This window comes from Heterodontus francisci, chromosome 27 (genome assembly GCF_036365525.1).
Source record: "Heterodontus francisci isolate sHetFra1 chromosome 27, sHetFra1.hap1, whole genome shotgun sequence".
In the NCBI taxonomy this organism is placed as follows: domain Eukaryota; kingdom Metazoa; phylum Chordata; class Chondrichthyes; order Heterodontiformes; family Heterodontidae; genus Heterodontus; species Heterodontus francisci.
This window is the reverse complement of record NC_090397.1, coordinates 57,147,850-57,161,860: the sequence shown is the minus strand read 5'-3', so window position 1 is coordinate 57,161,860 and position 14,011 is coordinate 57,147,850. Positions and strand designations below refer to the sequence as shown.

At 42.6% G+C, this 14,011-nt stretch overlaps 1 protein-coding gene across 1 annotated transcript in view; it reads right to left on the bottom strand.

The window, feature by feature from the left end:
- ube2h (ubiquitin-conjugating enzyme E2H (UBC8 homolog, yeast)) overlaps window positions 1-14,011 on the bottom strand; it is a 145,405-nt gene that overhangs the window by 9,475 nt on the left and 121,919 nt on the right. The window contains exons 4-5 of the mRNA XM_068059428.1: window positions 7,055-7,094; window positions 4,347-4,399 (exon numbers count right to left, since the gene is read on the bottom strand). Coding sequence (XP_067915529.1) covers window positions 4,347-4,399; window positions 7,055-7,094 — 93 coding nt within the window. The remainder of the gene's footprint in view (window positions 1-4,346; window positions 4,400-7,054; window positions 7,095-14,011) is intronic.

The window sequence follows — 14,011 nt, the reverse complement described above, 5'->3', positions numbered from 1 at the left end:
AAAGCTTCATGCAAGTCAGGCACTCCTGCTGCAGCAAATAGTGGTGACATTCATGTGTTGAGAAAACAGTCCTGAGCAGTCTAGTTCTGGCAGAGCTCTAACCCTTCGCTTCTTTTAATTTATTGCTCAGCACACAAAGAAGCCTCTCTTTTGGAAACGAATGGCTTTTTAAGCAGAAGCTTGATTAAAATGCATTTAGGCCAGCTCTATCCAGAAAATTATTTCTTGCCTTCCCAGAAAGCAAGATACTCAGATTTCTGAACCAGCAAGCGCAGAGAGAAACATTTTGCAGGTAATGCTGATTAAAGATGGAACTGATCCAGTTAATAATAGATGTTAAATCTCAGGGTATCTCTTTACTTGGGCTTCTGAAGATTCTCTTCCAGGCCCCTACCTGTGCCATTTAGCTAGACACTAGAAGATGCAACAGGAGTTTGTTTTCAACCACAGCAGGTTTCATTTACAGGTGACATCCCTATGCTAAAACTGAAGCAACCATCCCCAGAATATTTCATCTGTCTATATTTATCCTTGAGCTACAACTGCTTTCAAAACCAGGCGCTGGGACTATATGGACTCCTTTCTCTTAAAAGGAAAACATTATTTTTGATGGTTGCCATTCTAAATACCTAGTTTTTTTTTTATTTCCAAAATATACTTTATTCATAAAAATCTGTAAAAAAAAAAAAAAAAAAAATTCATTCCAAAACAGTTCCAAACAACACCAAGTTAAAAAATACAAACAGTTCAAAGGAGATCAGTTTCCTTCAATACAGGAGTTTTTCATGCCATATACATTTTACAACAAACAAAAATTTTCCGGATACAGTTCGAGGGGTTTTCCATGGACCCAGCCCCTCAGTTCAGCTTGTTGGGGGGTCTTTACAGTGGTTTTTCCCCATTGAGCCTTTGCTGCGGCTGCCCCAAGCTTTAGTGTGTCCCTCAGCACGTAGTCCTGGACCTTGGAATGTGCCAGTCTGCAACATTCGGTCGTGGACAACTCTTTTCGCTGGAAGACCAGCAAGTTCCAGGCAGACCAAAGGGCGGCTTTCACTGAATTGATAGTCCTCCAGCAGCAGTTGATGTCTATCTCGGTGTGCGTACCTACTTATTTTTTTATTTCCAAAATATACTTTATTCATAATAGTCTGCAAAAATTACATTGCCAAACAGTTTCAAACAGCACCAAAAAATACAAACATTGCAAGGGAGATCAGTTTCCTTCTATACTATCATGAGTTTCTTCACAACCCTTCCATTTCACTATTGTCATGCCAATTACAGGTTCACATTTACAGCAAATGAAAATATCAACGATACAGTTCGAGGGGTTTCCCATGGATCCAGCCCCTCAGTTCAGCTTGGTGGGGGGACCTTACACTGTGGTCTTTCCCCATTGAGCCTTTGCTGCGGCTGCTCCAAGCTTTAGTGCGTCCCTCAGCACGTAGTCCTGGACCTTGGAATGTGCCAGTCTGCAACATTCGGTGGTGGACAACTCTTTGCGCTGGAAGACCAGCAAGTTTCGGGCAGACCAAAGAGCGTCTTTCACCGAATTGATAGTCCTCCAGCAGCAGTTGATGTTTGTCTCAGTGTGCATCCCTGGGAACAGCCCGTAGAGCACAGACTCCTGTGTTACAGAGCTGCTTGGGATGAACCTCGACAAAAACCACTGCATCTCTTTCCACACCTGCTTTGCAAAGACACATTCCAGGAGGAGGTGGGCGACCGTCTCTTCCCCACCACAGCCAACGCGGGGGCACTGTGCGGAGGGGGCGAGACTTCGGGTGTGCATGAAGGATCTGACGGGGAGGGCCCTTCTCGGTGTGCGTACCTACTGCTATTTAAAGAGTATCAATCTCCCTCCCTTGTATGCAGCTTGCCACTTTTGTCCTGTAATTGCAGGTTATGTTGAATCACTTTACACTCACATTGGCTAGCTAACAGCAAACAGAGTAGACATAAATGGGTCATTTTCTGGTTGGCAAGATGCAATGAGTGGTGTGCCATAGGGATCAGTGCTGGGGCCTCATCTTTTTACAATTTATATAAATAACTTGGATGAAGGGACTGAAAGCTGCTAAATTTGCTGATGACACATAGGTAGGAAAGTAAGTTGTGAATAGGACATAAGGGGTCTACAAAGGGATATAGATAGGTTTAGTGAGTGGACAAAGATCTGGCAAATGGAGTATAATGTGGGAAAATGTGAAACTGTCCATTTTGGCAGGAAGAATAAAAAAGCATATTATCTAAATGGAGAGAGACTGCAGAGATCTGGGTGTCCTAGTGCATGAATCACAAGAGGTTAGCTTGCAGGTGCAGCAAGTAATTAGGAAAGCTAACAGAATGTTATCATTTATTACGAGGGGAATTGAATACAAAAGTAGGGATGTTGTGCTGCTGTTATACAGGGCATTGGAGAGACCACATCTGGAGTACTGTGTACAGTACTGGTCTCCTTATTTAAGGATGTAAATGCCTTGGAAGCAGTTCAGAGAAGGTTTACTAGACTAATACCTGCAATGGGCAGGTTGTCTTATGAGGAAAGGCTGGACAGGCTAGGATCGTATACGCTGGAGTTTAGAAGAGCAAGAGGCTACTTGATTAAAACATAATATCTTGAGGGGTCTTGACAGGGTGGTTGGGGAAAGGATGTTTCCTCTTGTGGGAGAATCTAGAACTAGGGGTCACTGTTTAAAAATAAGGGGTTGCCCATTTAAGACAGATGAGGAGAATTTTTTTTCTCAGAGGGTGCTGAGTCTTAGGAATGCTCTTCCTCAAAAGACAGTGGAAGCAGAGTCTTTGAACAGCTAGATAGATTCTTGATAAGCAAGGGGGTGAAAGGTTATCAGGGGTAGGTGGGAATGTGGAGCTGAGGTTACAAGATGATCAGCCATGATCTTGTTGAATGGCAGAGCAGGCTTGAGGGGCCAGAGTGGCCTACCCTGTTCCTATTTTGTATGTTCATATTAGCTTTTCTGAGCATTTTAAAAACCTAGATCATGCCCTGTCCTCACTTCTCCAAAGATCATTTTTGTCAGCTGACTGAGTCCAAGTCCCAGAATTATCTTCATTCCTCCTCTGAATTCACTCCAATGAATCAATGTTTCTTTAGTCAAGGCAGGATGACTCTAAACTATAACATAATATTTCAAATACGGCCTTATCAATTAACTAGAAAAATTAGAATAGCCTATTATTTCTAATCAAATGCCCATGAAATGCACCCCTGTAGCTTATCAACTTTAAACAGATTCACAATGGTAGGTTTTTTCAGTGAAATTATAAATCAAATCCAAAAAGAGCTCTTTCATTTTTGCAATGAATTCCCACTTACTAACATTTTATTCCCAACCTGTATTGCCTACAGTCATCTGCATTCAATTTCACAATTTCTTACTGCAATTTAATTTCTCTCTGAATAGTCACTTAGGCATATAATCAGCAACTGGAAGCAGGATACAGAAATTCATATGAACACAAATCGGCTGATTAAATAGTTTATTGAAAGCTCTTGCATCATCTGTGAAAATGAATTCACCATTTAAGCAGATCTAAAGCCTCCTCAAACCCATGTCAAATATAAATATATATATATATATATATATTTGCAACTTCATGTCCCCCTCATCTATCTGCTCATTTCTTCTACTATTTTTCTAAACCGTCAGTACAAGGGATACGCGTATTCACCTATACATAATTGCATTACCATTAATTGGATTGTATCAATCTAGAAGCAAAATTATGGTTTACAGGGCCTTCATTCTACTGTTGCAGTTATATAAATATACTAGTGTTGCAGATCCAGGGGAGTGGGAGGGTGGGTACATTTTGTTCCAATCCATTTCACAACAATGCGCACCAGCAGGACTGGTCAATCATTCTTTAACTTTCCTTGTTGACTAATGGCGCTCTATTGTCCATGCTCCTTATTATAAGATCAACAGTATAAGGCTGTACGCCACGTTTATCTTTTTGTTGGTCGGCACAGAAACTTAAAAGACTTACATAAAATTCCTGTTCAATCAACTTGGCCCCCTAATCAGGCTCTTCTGGTGCAAGATTGAATGCCATTAAGTACATGCTTCAATCTTGACTTCTACCCTTCGTTTCACTAAGCCTGCTTTAGATCCTATGTGTGACTGCCTTACTAGGCTTGGGAACACAAGGGCAACATCAGCTACACATCATAGAAATATATTTAAGATATTAACTTTGCTCACAACTCAACAGTCAAGACAGCAGGAACCCTAGCTCCACTTTATGTGGGATTACAGCCGACACCAAGTTAAAAGAAAATGGATTTAAAACAGCTTTTTAAAAAAAAAGTTATTACTACTCACCATAAAGAGCTGTCCATGTCTGGTTTATTACATCTAGACATACGGTTCCTGATCTACAAATGGAAGCAAAAAAGTGAAACACTTGAAACAGGTTCGACACTAATAAAATTCTTGTAACCCACAACCTTATTTAAGGACCATATCAAAACCAAGTCCAGTGGTAACTGGAATGGGCAGAGTCCTGTGCAAGCACATTTCCCCACATAGCACTGATAATCCTCATCTTCAAGGAACAGAGTGGCACAGGGCATTCGTATAATAACTTGCTGTGCTATAACTTTAGATGAATGTCCTATGACAAGGGAAAGAAGAATCGAGCAACAATGGTGGTTTTCAGGAGGAGGATTAAATGGGGCTGGAAAAATATTTGCACCAGGTAAAGTGAAAAGAATAGATCGATCTCAGCTACTACAGTTTACATCTGAATCTCTCCACTTGACCAATGCTCTTTTTAGGATCCGGGGATAGGCACACAATGGGGGGAAATCCTTGTACGGTTTCACAAAGTGTTACTCGATCGGTACCAGTACATCACATTACAAATTCAGCACAAACCATTATACTTCAATCTTGTGGGTTTAAAAAAAATTCATCACCTCAAAGTCCCTGGTGCCAGTCATGTATCTGCAATCATTATCTCAGCCATAAAGTTAAAAATGCATGCCGCGCCCAACACAACAACCCAAGATTGGAGGGTTGGAATCGCTTAGTATACTATCGTTAATTTTCACAATTTAAAAAAATGAACACTGTCACTTTTCTGGAGTTGTTTTGGCCATTTTAACATAGAAACATAGGAGTAGGCTGTTCGGCCCTTTGGGCCTGCTCCGCCATTCAAAAAAGATCATGGCTGATCGTCTAATTCAGTACCCTGTTCTTGCTTTCTCCCCATATCCCTTGATCAGTTTGGCATTAAGAAATATATCTATCTCCTGCTTGAATATATTTAATGACTTGGCCTCCACTGCCTTCCGTGATAAGAGTATTCCACAGGTTCACCACCCTCTGTGTGAAGAAATTTCTCTTCATCTCGGTTCTAAATGGCATACCCCGTACCCTGAGACTGTGACCCCTGGTTCTGGACTCCCCAGGCATCGGGAACATCCTCCCTGCATCTAGCCTGTCTAGTCCTTTTAGAATTTTATAGCTTTCTATGAGATCCCTTCTCATTCTTTTAAACTCGAGTCAATATAGGCCTAGTTGACCCAATCACTCCTCATAAGTCAATCCTGCCATCCCAAGAACCAGCCGAGCAAATCTTCTTTGCACTCCCTCCATGGCAAGAACATCCTTCCTCAGATAAGGAGACCAAAACTGCACACAATACTCTAGTTGTGGTCTCACCAATGCCAAAATGATTTGGAAAGAATTGACTTTAAATGTTGTGGTTTAAAGCAAAGCGTATTCACACAATTTCAGAAAAAAGGATCTAGATGAAAGATTGTTCATATGCTAATGTAGTCATTTCCCTCAAGATTGTGAACGAGCAATTGTTAGGTTCTCTCGATAATCAATAAACACCTCACACCCACTGTATTGGGAAGTCTCTGGTCCCAGACATTCAGAAGAGGATCAGGAATTTCCTTGCAGCTGCAAAGAGGGAGATGAAAAAAATAGACACAAGGCAGAAGTCAGATCCAATTCAGATTGCAATAGCAGTCAGATTTTTAAAGAGAAAGTTGCAAGGCCTTTTGCCAAGACTAAAAGGTTAGAAATCTTGGAGGGCAATTAGACGTCATCTTGTTCAAGTCAAGTTAGACAATCCATTGACATGGGGAAGCAATACACATTATGTTACATTGCATAAAGATAAACTGCACTGTCTAAACTACGTGAGTCCAATTGTAACTGCTGATCTGTATGTTCATCCTAATGCGAAATAAGGCAGCTTCTCAATTCATATCGGGCTTCGTTTTAATCAAGAATTTCTTTCAGTCTGTATTTGAGTGACCTGAAAGCACGCGTAAAAGACATGAATCTCAAGCTTAGGTCATAAGCAAGGACTATTGATACACCTCTGGGTTATGCCATCATACAAACAGATATAGGGCAGTTCAAGTCCATTCCCATATAAGACGCTCAGACTGCTTACAGGAATGACTGATGCCACTGAACTTGAGACGACATCGAAAATAAGATCCTTCACTTGTAACAGAAAAACTAACAAAAAATTCACCCCCACCCACTTTACACTATACTGAAGTCCTGGTGATACCGCTCCATTAATAGTTTCTGAATGCACCACTTAATAACCTACATTTTGTTTAATCTACTTACTTCATACTTGCAAATCCAAGAAATAAGATTTTTCCTCTTACTTCCCAAAAATAGATCTTAAAATACTTTCCCTTATATTTCGCCCCAACTTTACATCTCCCAAAGGCAGCAGCTCCTTGTTGGTGTATAGTTCCACAAGCACCAGCCTCTTGTAATTTAACCTGAGGGCCCATCACTCATGTGTGACCATTTTGCTATACATGCGCAATGGAATTTATTTTATTGAAGGTGAGAGAGAAGAGGTAATTTTATGTGCTTAGGTACAGTAAATGTGTAGTCAGTGGTAATGCATCACCTCCAACCCAACCTGTAACAATGTCATCTCTTGAAGTTAGTAGCCACTCTCTGGTGAGTCTACCCAACCACCCCATTCTCTCTCTCCTCATCCCAAGACATTCCCTTAGGTGTTGCAGGAAAAAAAAGTTACTTACGCTTCATCAATGTTCGGATGGAAAATTTTATTCATGAATCCTGTAAATCAACACAAAAAAAAGCAGTCACCTTCATTGAAATGGAAAAAAAAGCAACATTTGGAAGAAGTGAAAGTATAAACAATTTCTGCTCTTTTGGGTCGGGGTGACAGTCAACGCATGTCACAAGATTTTTAAAAAACCATCTCCAGCTCGTGTATGGCTTTATACTTGCAGCATTTGCCATGAATGGGTTAACAGCACAATTGCAGCACTTCAAGGAATGAGAAAACATTCTACATGGTGGACTGAATTAAGTTTTATGCTGTTGTAGCTATGGTTCCAGTTTGACTCAAGTCACAATTACAGAGTTACCATTATTATTCTGTCTAGATAATTTTGTAATATTGCTCCCTTCCACCCTCTGCCCCTCCCCAACTTTCACCCATTTCAAGGTTTATCTATTGAAAGACAAATCATGGTAAATCATATTTCTTTGTTGCTTGTGCAAAGATCCTCTGTCCCCAAGATCTTTAAACAAGGGTGGTAAAAGTATATATAGTATATACTAAACAGAAGCCAGGAACCTGGTGATAATTTGTACTGTGCTGCCTTCAACTTGCCTCAACATTAAACTTAGCACATTATGCTAGAACACATTTGGAACCCAGTTTATGTCTGAACTGGAAAATTGGAGGATGATTTAAGTATAAGTTAGGTATCCTCCAACCTCTGAGTGTCTATATAAGCAAGACAATGAAATGTTTATTTCACCATTCAAGAAACACCTCCAAATTCAAACATGATTACAGTGGGTTTCACCAGCTTTCAAACAGGTTCCCTTGTAGTAGGGAAGACGACAAAGACATCACAGCAAGTATTAGACTGCCATACTAAATGGTGGCTGCATCCTCTGAACTGAAAGATAATAACCTGATTACCAAGGTTTGCACATCACCATTTCTTGATCCTGATTTTATGCTGGGGTGTGAAAGAGCACTATTCAACTAAGTGATAAGGATCTGGATTCCAGCATAAGTGCCAGCAAATTACTTGCTGTGGGGGAAGCATCACAGCAGAGCCAGATCACATCCTTACCTGGCACATCAACAAGCTCCCTTTTCAGCAAGTGATAAGTGAGCCGATAGAAGAAACCCAAGCGTGAGCAACTGTAGCATCCCAAGTGATACCCAGGCAGAGATCAACTCACACGACAACTGGAGATCAAACTTAAAATCTTCCCAATTACACCACTCATTTCTACAACCAGATTTATAAAATTGGTATTTATATAGTGCCTTATCACATGACCCAAGCATTCCAATTAGATGAAGTGTCAGTTTTCAGTTTTGATGGTGCTGGTTGAGAGAAAAATATTAACATGACACGAGGACAACTCCTTGCTCTCATTCAGATTGTGGCATTGGAATCTTTAACATGCAGCTGCACAAGAACGGGGGATTTCATTTTTAACATTGTCTGAAAAACAGCACATGTCAAAACTGCACTCAGCCTAGTTTACGCAAGTGGGCATGAAGTCACAATCTCCAACTCTGAGGCAAGAATGCCATCAACTGTGGCAAGCCAAAGCTACAACAGACCTGGTATCAATGGATATCAGACAGTGCGCTAGAGGCCTGCCACCCGACCCGACGTGTCGGGTTAGGGTTGGGTCGTGTCGTGTCGGGCCGGACACACATGGTAAGTGCTCTGCTGGTAATTATTGAAATTTAAAAAAAAAAACTTACCCAAGCTGGAAGTCCGGGCCGAAACTGAGTCTGCGCAGTGAGCGAGTGACGACACTATGACGTCATCACGCGTGCGCTGCAGTTTCCTGGAGGTTCCGAGTCCGAAGGTAAGTAAACGGATGGTTGGGTCGGGCTCGGGCTGGGTCGGGCTCGGGTACGCTTTGGTTCGGTCGGGTTCCTTTTTCCCGACCTGAGTAGGCCTCTACAGTGCACCCAACCACAGACTGGGAGAGGCAAAGCAAATTTTGAAAGGAAAGTTTTATACTTTTTATGGTAGCAGACTTACGTGAATGAGTTAAAGTTCTGTGAAATACTCCCCATCCATTTCCTCATCTTCATTACTGCACAGGAGAGACAATTACTACATCTCTTTTCCCATAGGCAGGTCTGCCAGTACTCTGCTATTTCCTGGGACTTGCTATTAAGACAGTCCAATAGAAATTAATGAATTTGTCTCCCATACACAGCAGCAACCTCGAGCTGCTCTAAGAACATTTAAAAAAATAGGAGCAGGAATCTCCCAGTGGGTACCTCAGATTTGCTTCGTCACTCAATAAGATCACGGCTGATCTACCTCAATTCCACTTTTCCACCCTGTTCCAATATACTTCAATTCCCTTAATGTCCAAAAATCAATCAATCTCAGTCCTGAATATACTCAACAATTGTGCCTCTACGGCCCTCTGGTGTGGAAAATTCCAAAGATTCACAGCCCTGAGTGAAGAAATTTCTTAGGTCAGTCCTAATTGGCTGATCATTTAGCCTGAGTCTATGACCCCCTAGTTCCAGCCATGAGAAAACAGCCTTTCAAGCCTTCTAAAGAACTTTATATGTTACAATGAGATCACCTCTCATTCTAAACTCCAGAGAATTCTACTCAATCGCTCCTCATAGGACAGCCTTCTCACCCAGGAATCAATCTAGTGATCCTTCATTGCACCTGTTCTAGGGCAAAAATCCTTCCTCAGGCAAGACCACCAAAACTCCAGGTGTGGTCTCACTGAAGCCCTATATTTTTGCAGCAAGACTTGCTTACTGTTACTCTCCAATCCCATTTCAATAAAGGCCAACATATTATTTGCCTTCCTAATGCTGTTGTAACTACATGTCAACCTTCTGCGATTTGTGCACAAAGACACCCAATTCCCTCTGAATACTGACAATACTAGTCTCACATTCTTTTTTTTTAAAACTGCTTTTCTAGTCTTCGGACCAGGATAGATGATTTCTGCTAGTTCAGGAGGCTTTTAATTTCAATCCAGAAACCCAACACTGTTGTCATCAAAATTATGATAATACTTTTTTTTTTCCTTTCAGGTGTTAAGGAACGCAAGCTCCAGCAGTTGATGGGGACTAATGCTCCTCCAGATTCTTCTTACCCTCGAGTTCCCTCTGACCCCATCCCTTCTGCTCTGACTTTGCCGTGTATTCACTATACCCTCTGACCTTCCCCTCTCTGATGCTGAACGATCTGTACTTGGCAAAGGACTCCGTTTTACCCCCTTAAACCCTCACCTGAATGAATTTCGCACTCAGCATGATGTTGAGCTCTTCTTCCATCGCCTTCCCCTCCGTGCTCATTTCTTTGACCAGGAGTTTTCCCCCCGACCAGCAGATCCATTCACCCACCTCCAGCATTCTCCCTCCACCTGGACCCCTCCCTCTGGCTTCTTACCCACTCTTGATCTTTTCATTGAGAACTGTCGGTGAGACATTGGCCGCCTCAAGTTCTCTGCTCCCCTCACTCACTCAAACCCGTCTTCCTCTAAACTTGCTGCACTCCGTTCTCTCCGGTCTCACCGCGACATAGTCATCAAACCAGCAGACAAGGGTGGTGCTGCTGCTGTCTGGTGTACCGACCTCTACCTTGCAGAGGCTGAGTGCCAACTCTCAGACACTTCTTCCTACTGCCTGCTGGACCACGACCCCACCATTGAAAGTCAAGCTACTGTCCGAAGAACTGTCACTGACCTCATCTCCTCTGCAGATCTTCCCTCTACAGCTTCCAACCTCATAGTCCCGCAACACCGGACAGCCCACTTTTACCTCCTTCCTAAATCCACGAACAGGACTGTCCTGGCAGACCCATCATTTCGACCTGTTCCTGCCCCATTGAACTTATTTCTTCCTACCTTGAGTCTACCTTTTCTCCGCTGGTCCAGTCTCTTCCCACCTGCAGCCGTGACTCTTCCGACGCCCTACATCATTTTGACAATCTCCAGTTTCCTGGCCCTAATCGCCTCGTCTTCACTATGGACGTCCAATCTATCCACATCTCCATCAGGATGGTTTGAGGGCTCTCCGCTTCTTCCTTGAACAGAGGCTCAACCAGTCACCATCCACCAGCACCCTCCTCCACCTGGCTGAACTTGTTCTCACATTGAACAACTTCTCTGTCAACTCCACTCACCTCCTTCAAGTAAAAGGTGTTGCTATGGGTACCCGCATGAGTCCTAGTTATGCCTATCATTTTGTGGGATATGTTGAACATTCCTTGTGCCAGCGCTACTCAGGCCCCCTCCCCCAACTCTTTTTTCTGGTAAATTGATGACTATCGGTGCAGTTTCCTGTTTCTGCTCCGAACTGGACAACTTTACCTCCAATTTCCGCCCTTCTCTCACCTTTACATGGCCCATCTCTGATACTTCCCTTCCCTGACTTCTGTCGCCATCTCTGTGGATCAGCTGTCCACTAATATTGATTATAAGCCGACTCCCACAGCTACCTTGACTACACTTCTTCACACCTTGCCTCCTGTAAGGACTCCATTCCATTCTCCCAGTTTCTTCGTCTCAGACACATCTGCTCTGATGATGCAACCTTCCACAACAGCGCCTGATAGGTCTTCCTTTTTCCTCAACTGAGAATATCCACCCCCCCCTCACTGTGGTCGACAAGGCCTTCAACCATGTCCGGCCCATTTCCTGCACTTTTGCCCTCACGCCTTCCCCTCCTTCCCAGAACCGCAACAGTGTTCCCCTTGTCCCCACTTTCCATCCCATCAGCCTCCACATCCAGAGGATCATCTTCTGCCATTTCCGCCACCTCCAGTGTGATGCCACTACCAAACGCATCTTCCCCTCCCCTATCAGCATTCTGAAGGGATCGTTCCCTCTGCGACACCCTGGTCCACTCCTCCATTACCCCCGACACCTCGTCCCCTTCCCATGCAATTGTAGGAGGTTTAACACCTGCACTTTTACCTCCTCGCTCCTCACTATCCAAGGCCCAAAACATTCTTTTCAGGTGAAACAGCAATGTACTTGTACTTCTTTCAATTTAGTATACTGTATTTGCTGCTCACAATGCGGTCTCCTCTACACTGGGGAGACCAAATGCAGATTGGGTGACCGCTTTGCTGAATACCTCCGCTCAGTCCGAAAGCATGACTCCGAGCTTCTGGTTGCTGGTCATTTCAACACCCCCCCCCTGCTCTCTTGCCAACATTTCTGTCTTTGGCCTGCTCCAGTGAACATCAACACAAGCTCGAGGAACATAGCAGCACCTGATCTTTCGATTAGGCACTCTACAGCCTTGCGGACTGAACATGGAGTTCAATAACCTCAGAGCATGACTGGCCTTTTTTTTTATATTTTACTTTTAAAGCATGTGCCTGCTTTTCATGTAGTCAGAGCTGCTCATTATTCCTCTATTAACAGTTTCTCTGGACTAATGCTTTGCCTTTCACCACAAACGTCAACACACTTGGCCTTTGTCCCAGGACAGCTTTGTTATTTAATCTCTCTTGCCCGATCAAACACCTTCCCTTTTGTTCTCTCCCCAGCCCCCTCCCCTTCGCTTGCTTAAAACCTAATTCTTTTCTAACCTTTTCCAGTTCTGATGAAAGGTCATAGACCTGAAACGTTAACTTTGCTTCTCTCCACAGATGCTGCCAGACTTTGAGTATTTCCAGCACTTTTTGTTTTTGTTTCAGATTTCCAGCATCTTGCTTTTAGTACAAAAATGGGTAATTGTGGGTAGAAGTAACTTTTCTGATAAGTTTACTTCAAGGTGACAGCCAGCATTGCAATTATAGATTATGTCCATGCAAACATAAGTTTAAACTATATAACAGCAGTATGGGTGGTTACAGTCTATCACTGATAAAGTGATTAAGAGCATCACACTAGCAACATATCACACAACACCAAAGAATGACAGTGCATTGGTAACCAACCCCTAAATAAGCCTGGTGATGAGATCGACAGCTGATTAAGGCTAAAGTTAACTCTCATTTCTAGTTAAACACACTAACCAAATGTCATTGTTAGCAAACTTTTACAACACAAAAAAATGTGTTCTACATGGTTTCTAACGCAGCACGTGCACAAATATAGGACAATACAAGATTGGCAGTGAGCTACAAGCCTATGACTCAAATTAAGCAGCTCAGATGCCAAATCACGAAACTGAGCAGTATGGAAGCATAAGCATAAACTGAATTACAGCCTTGAACTCACTGCCAACTGCTCAGTACAATGCCTACTAAATAATAAGTTCACTGTTAGGCAGATGGGCCTGCTGTGATTCTGAACTTTGGGCAATGTAAGGGTACTAAAGCTGAGAGTGAAGATGGAGATGAATATACACAGCAATACAGAACAGCTACCACCAAAGCCAGCTTCTCTGGCAGATTACCAGTAAAACACGCAGTACTTCAAAGCAATATTGCAACATGTTTTGTATAGTATATTAAACTTTCCTCTCTTCTTGATCCTTCTGGTCAGGACTGACAGCCATACAAATTACATTCTCCACATTATGTGCTTTGATACTTGTCATTTCTCAAAATGGATCTACATTCATTCCAGGAATACAACAGAGTATCTACTGACAGTTGTCGCAATAGATTGGTTAGCAATTGCACCATGTAGGTGGAACCATAGATAACAGTAAAGTCCTTTTGATCCCTGGTCTGTAGAGATTAGATGATCTCAGCAAGAACATCCATAAGGTTACTAAAGTTAGCTTCACTTGACTGTAGGTTAAAAGAAGGGAAAATCAGCTGCAATTCCCACGTAATATCCAACAACTCCTATTGAAAGCATGTGTAGAAACAAAGTGAAGGTAGAATTAAGGTTTCATCATAGCTACTTCCCCAGTCAGGATAATCAATATCTTCAGGACAGGGAAGAGAACTGGAGAGAGGAATAAAAGGGCTCATCAAGCACAGAGCACACTGCAGAAAAGTCTTGTTCTCACTTATTACCCACAAAGGCACACTTTACAG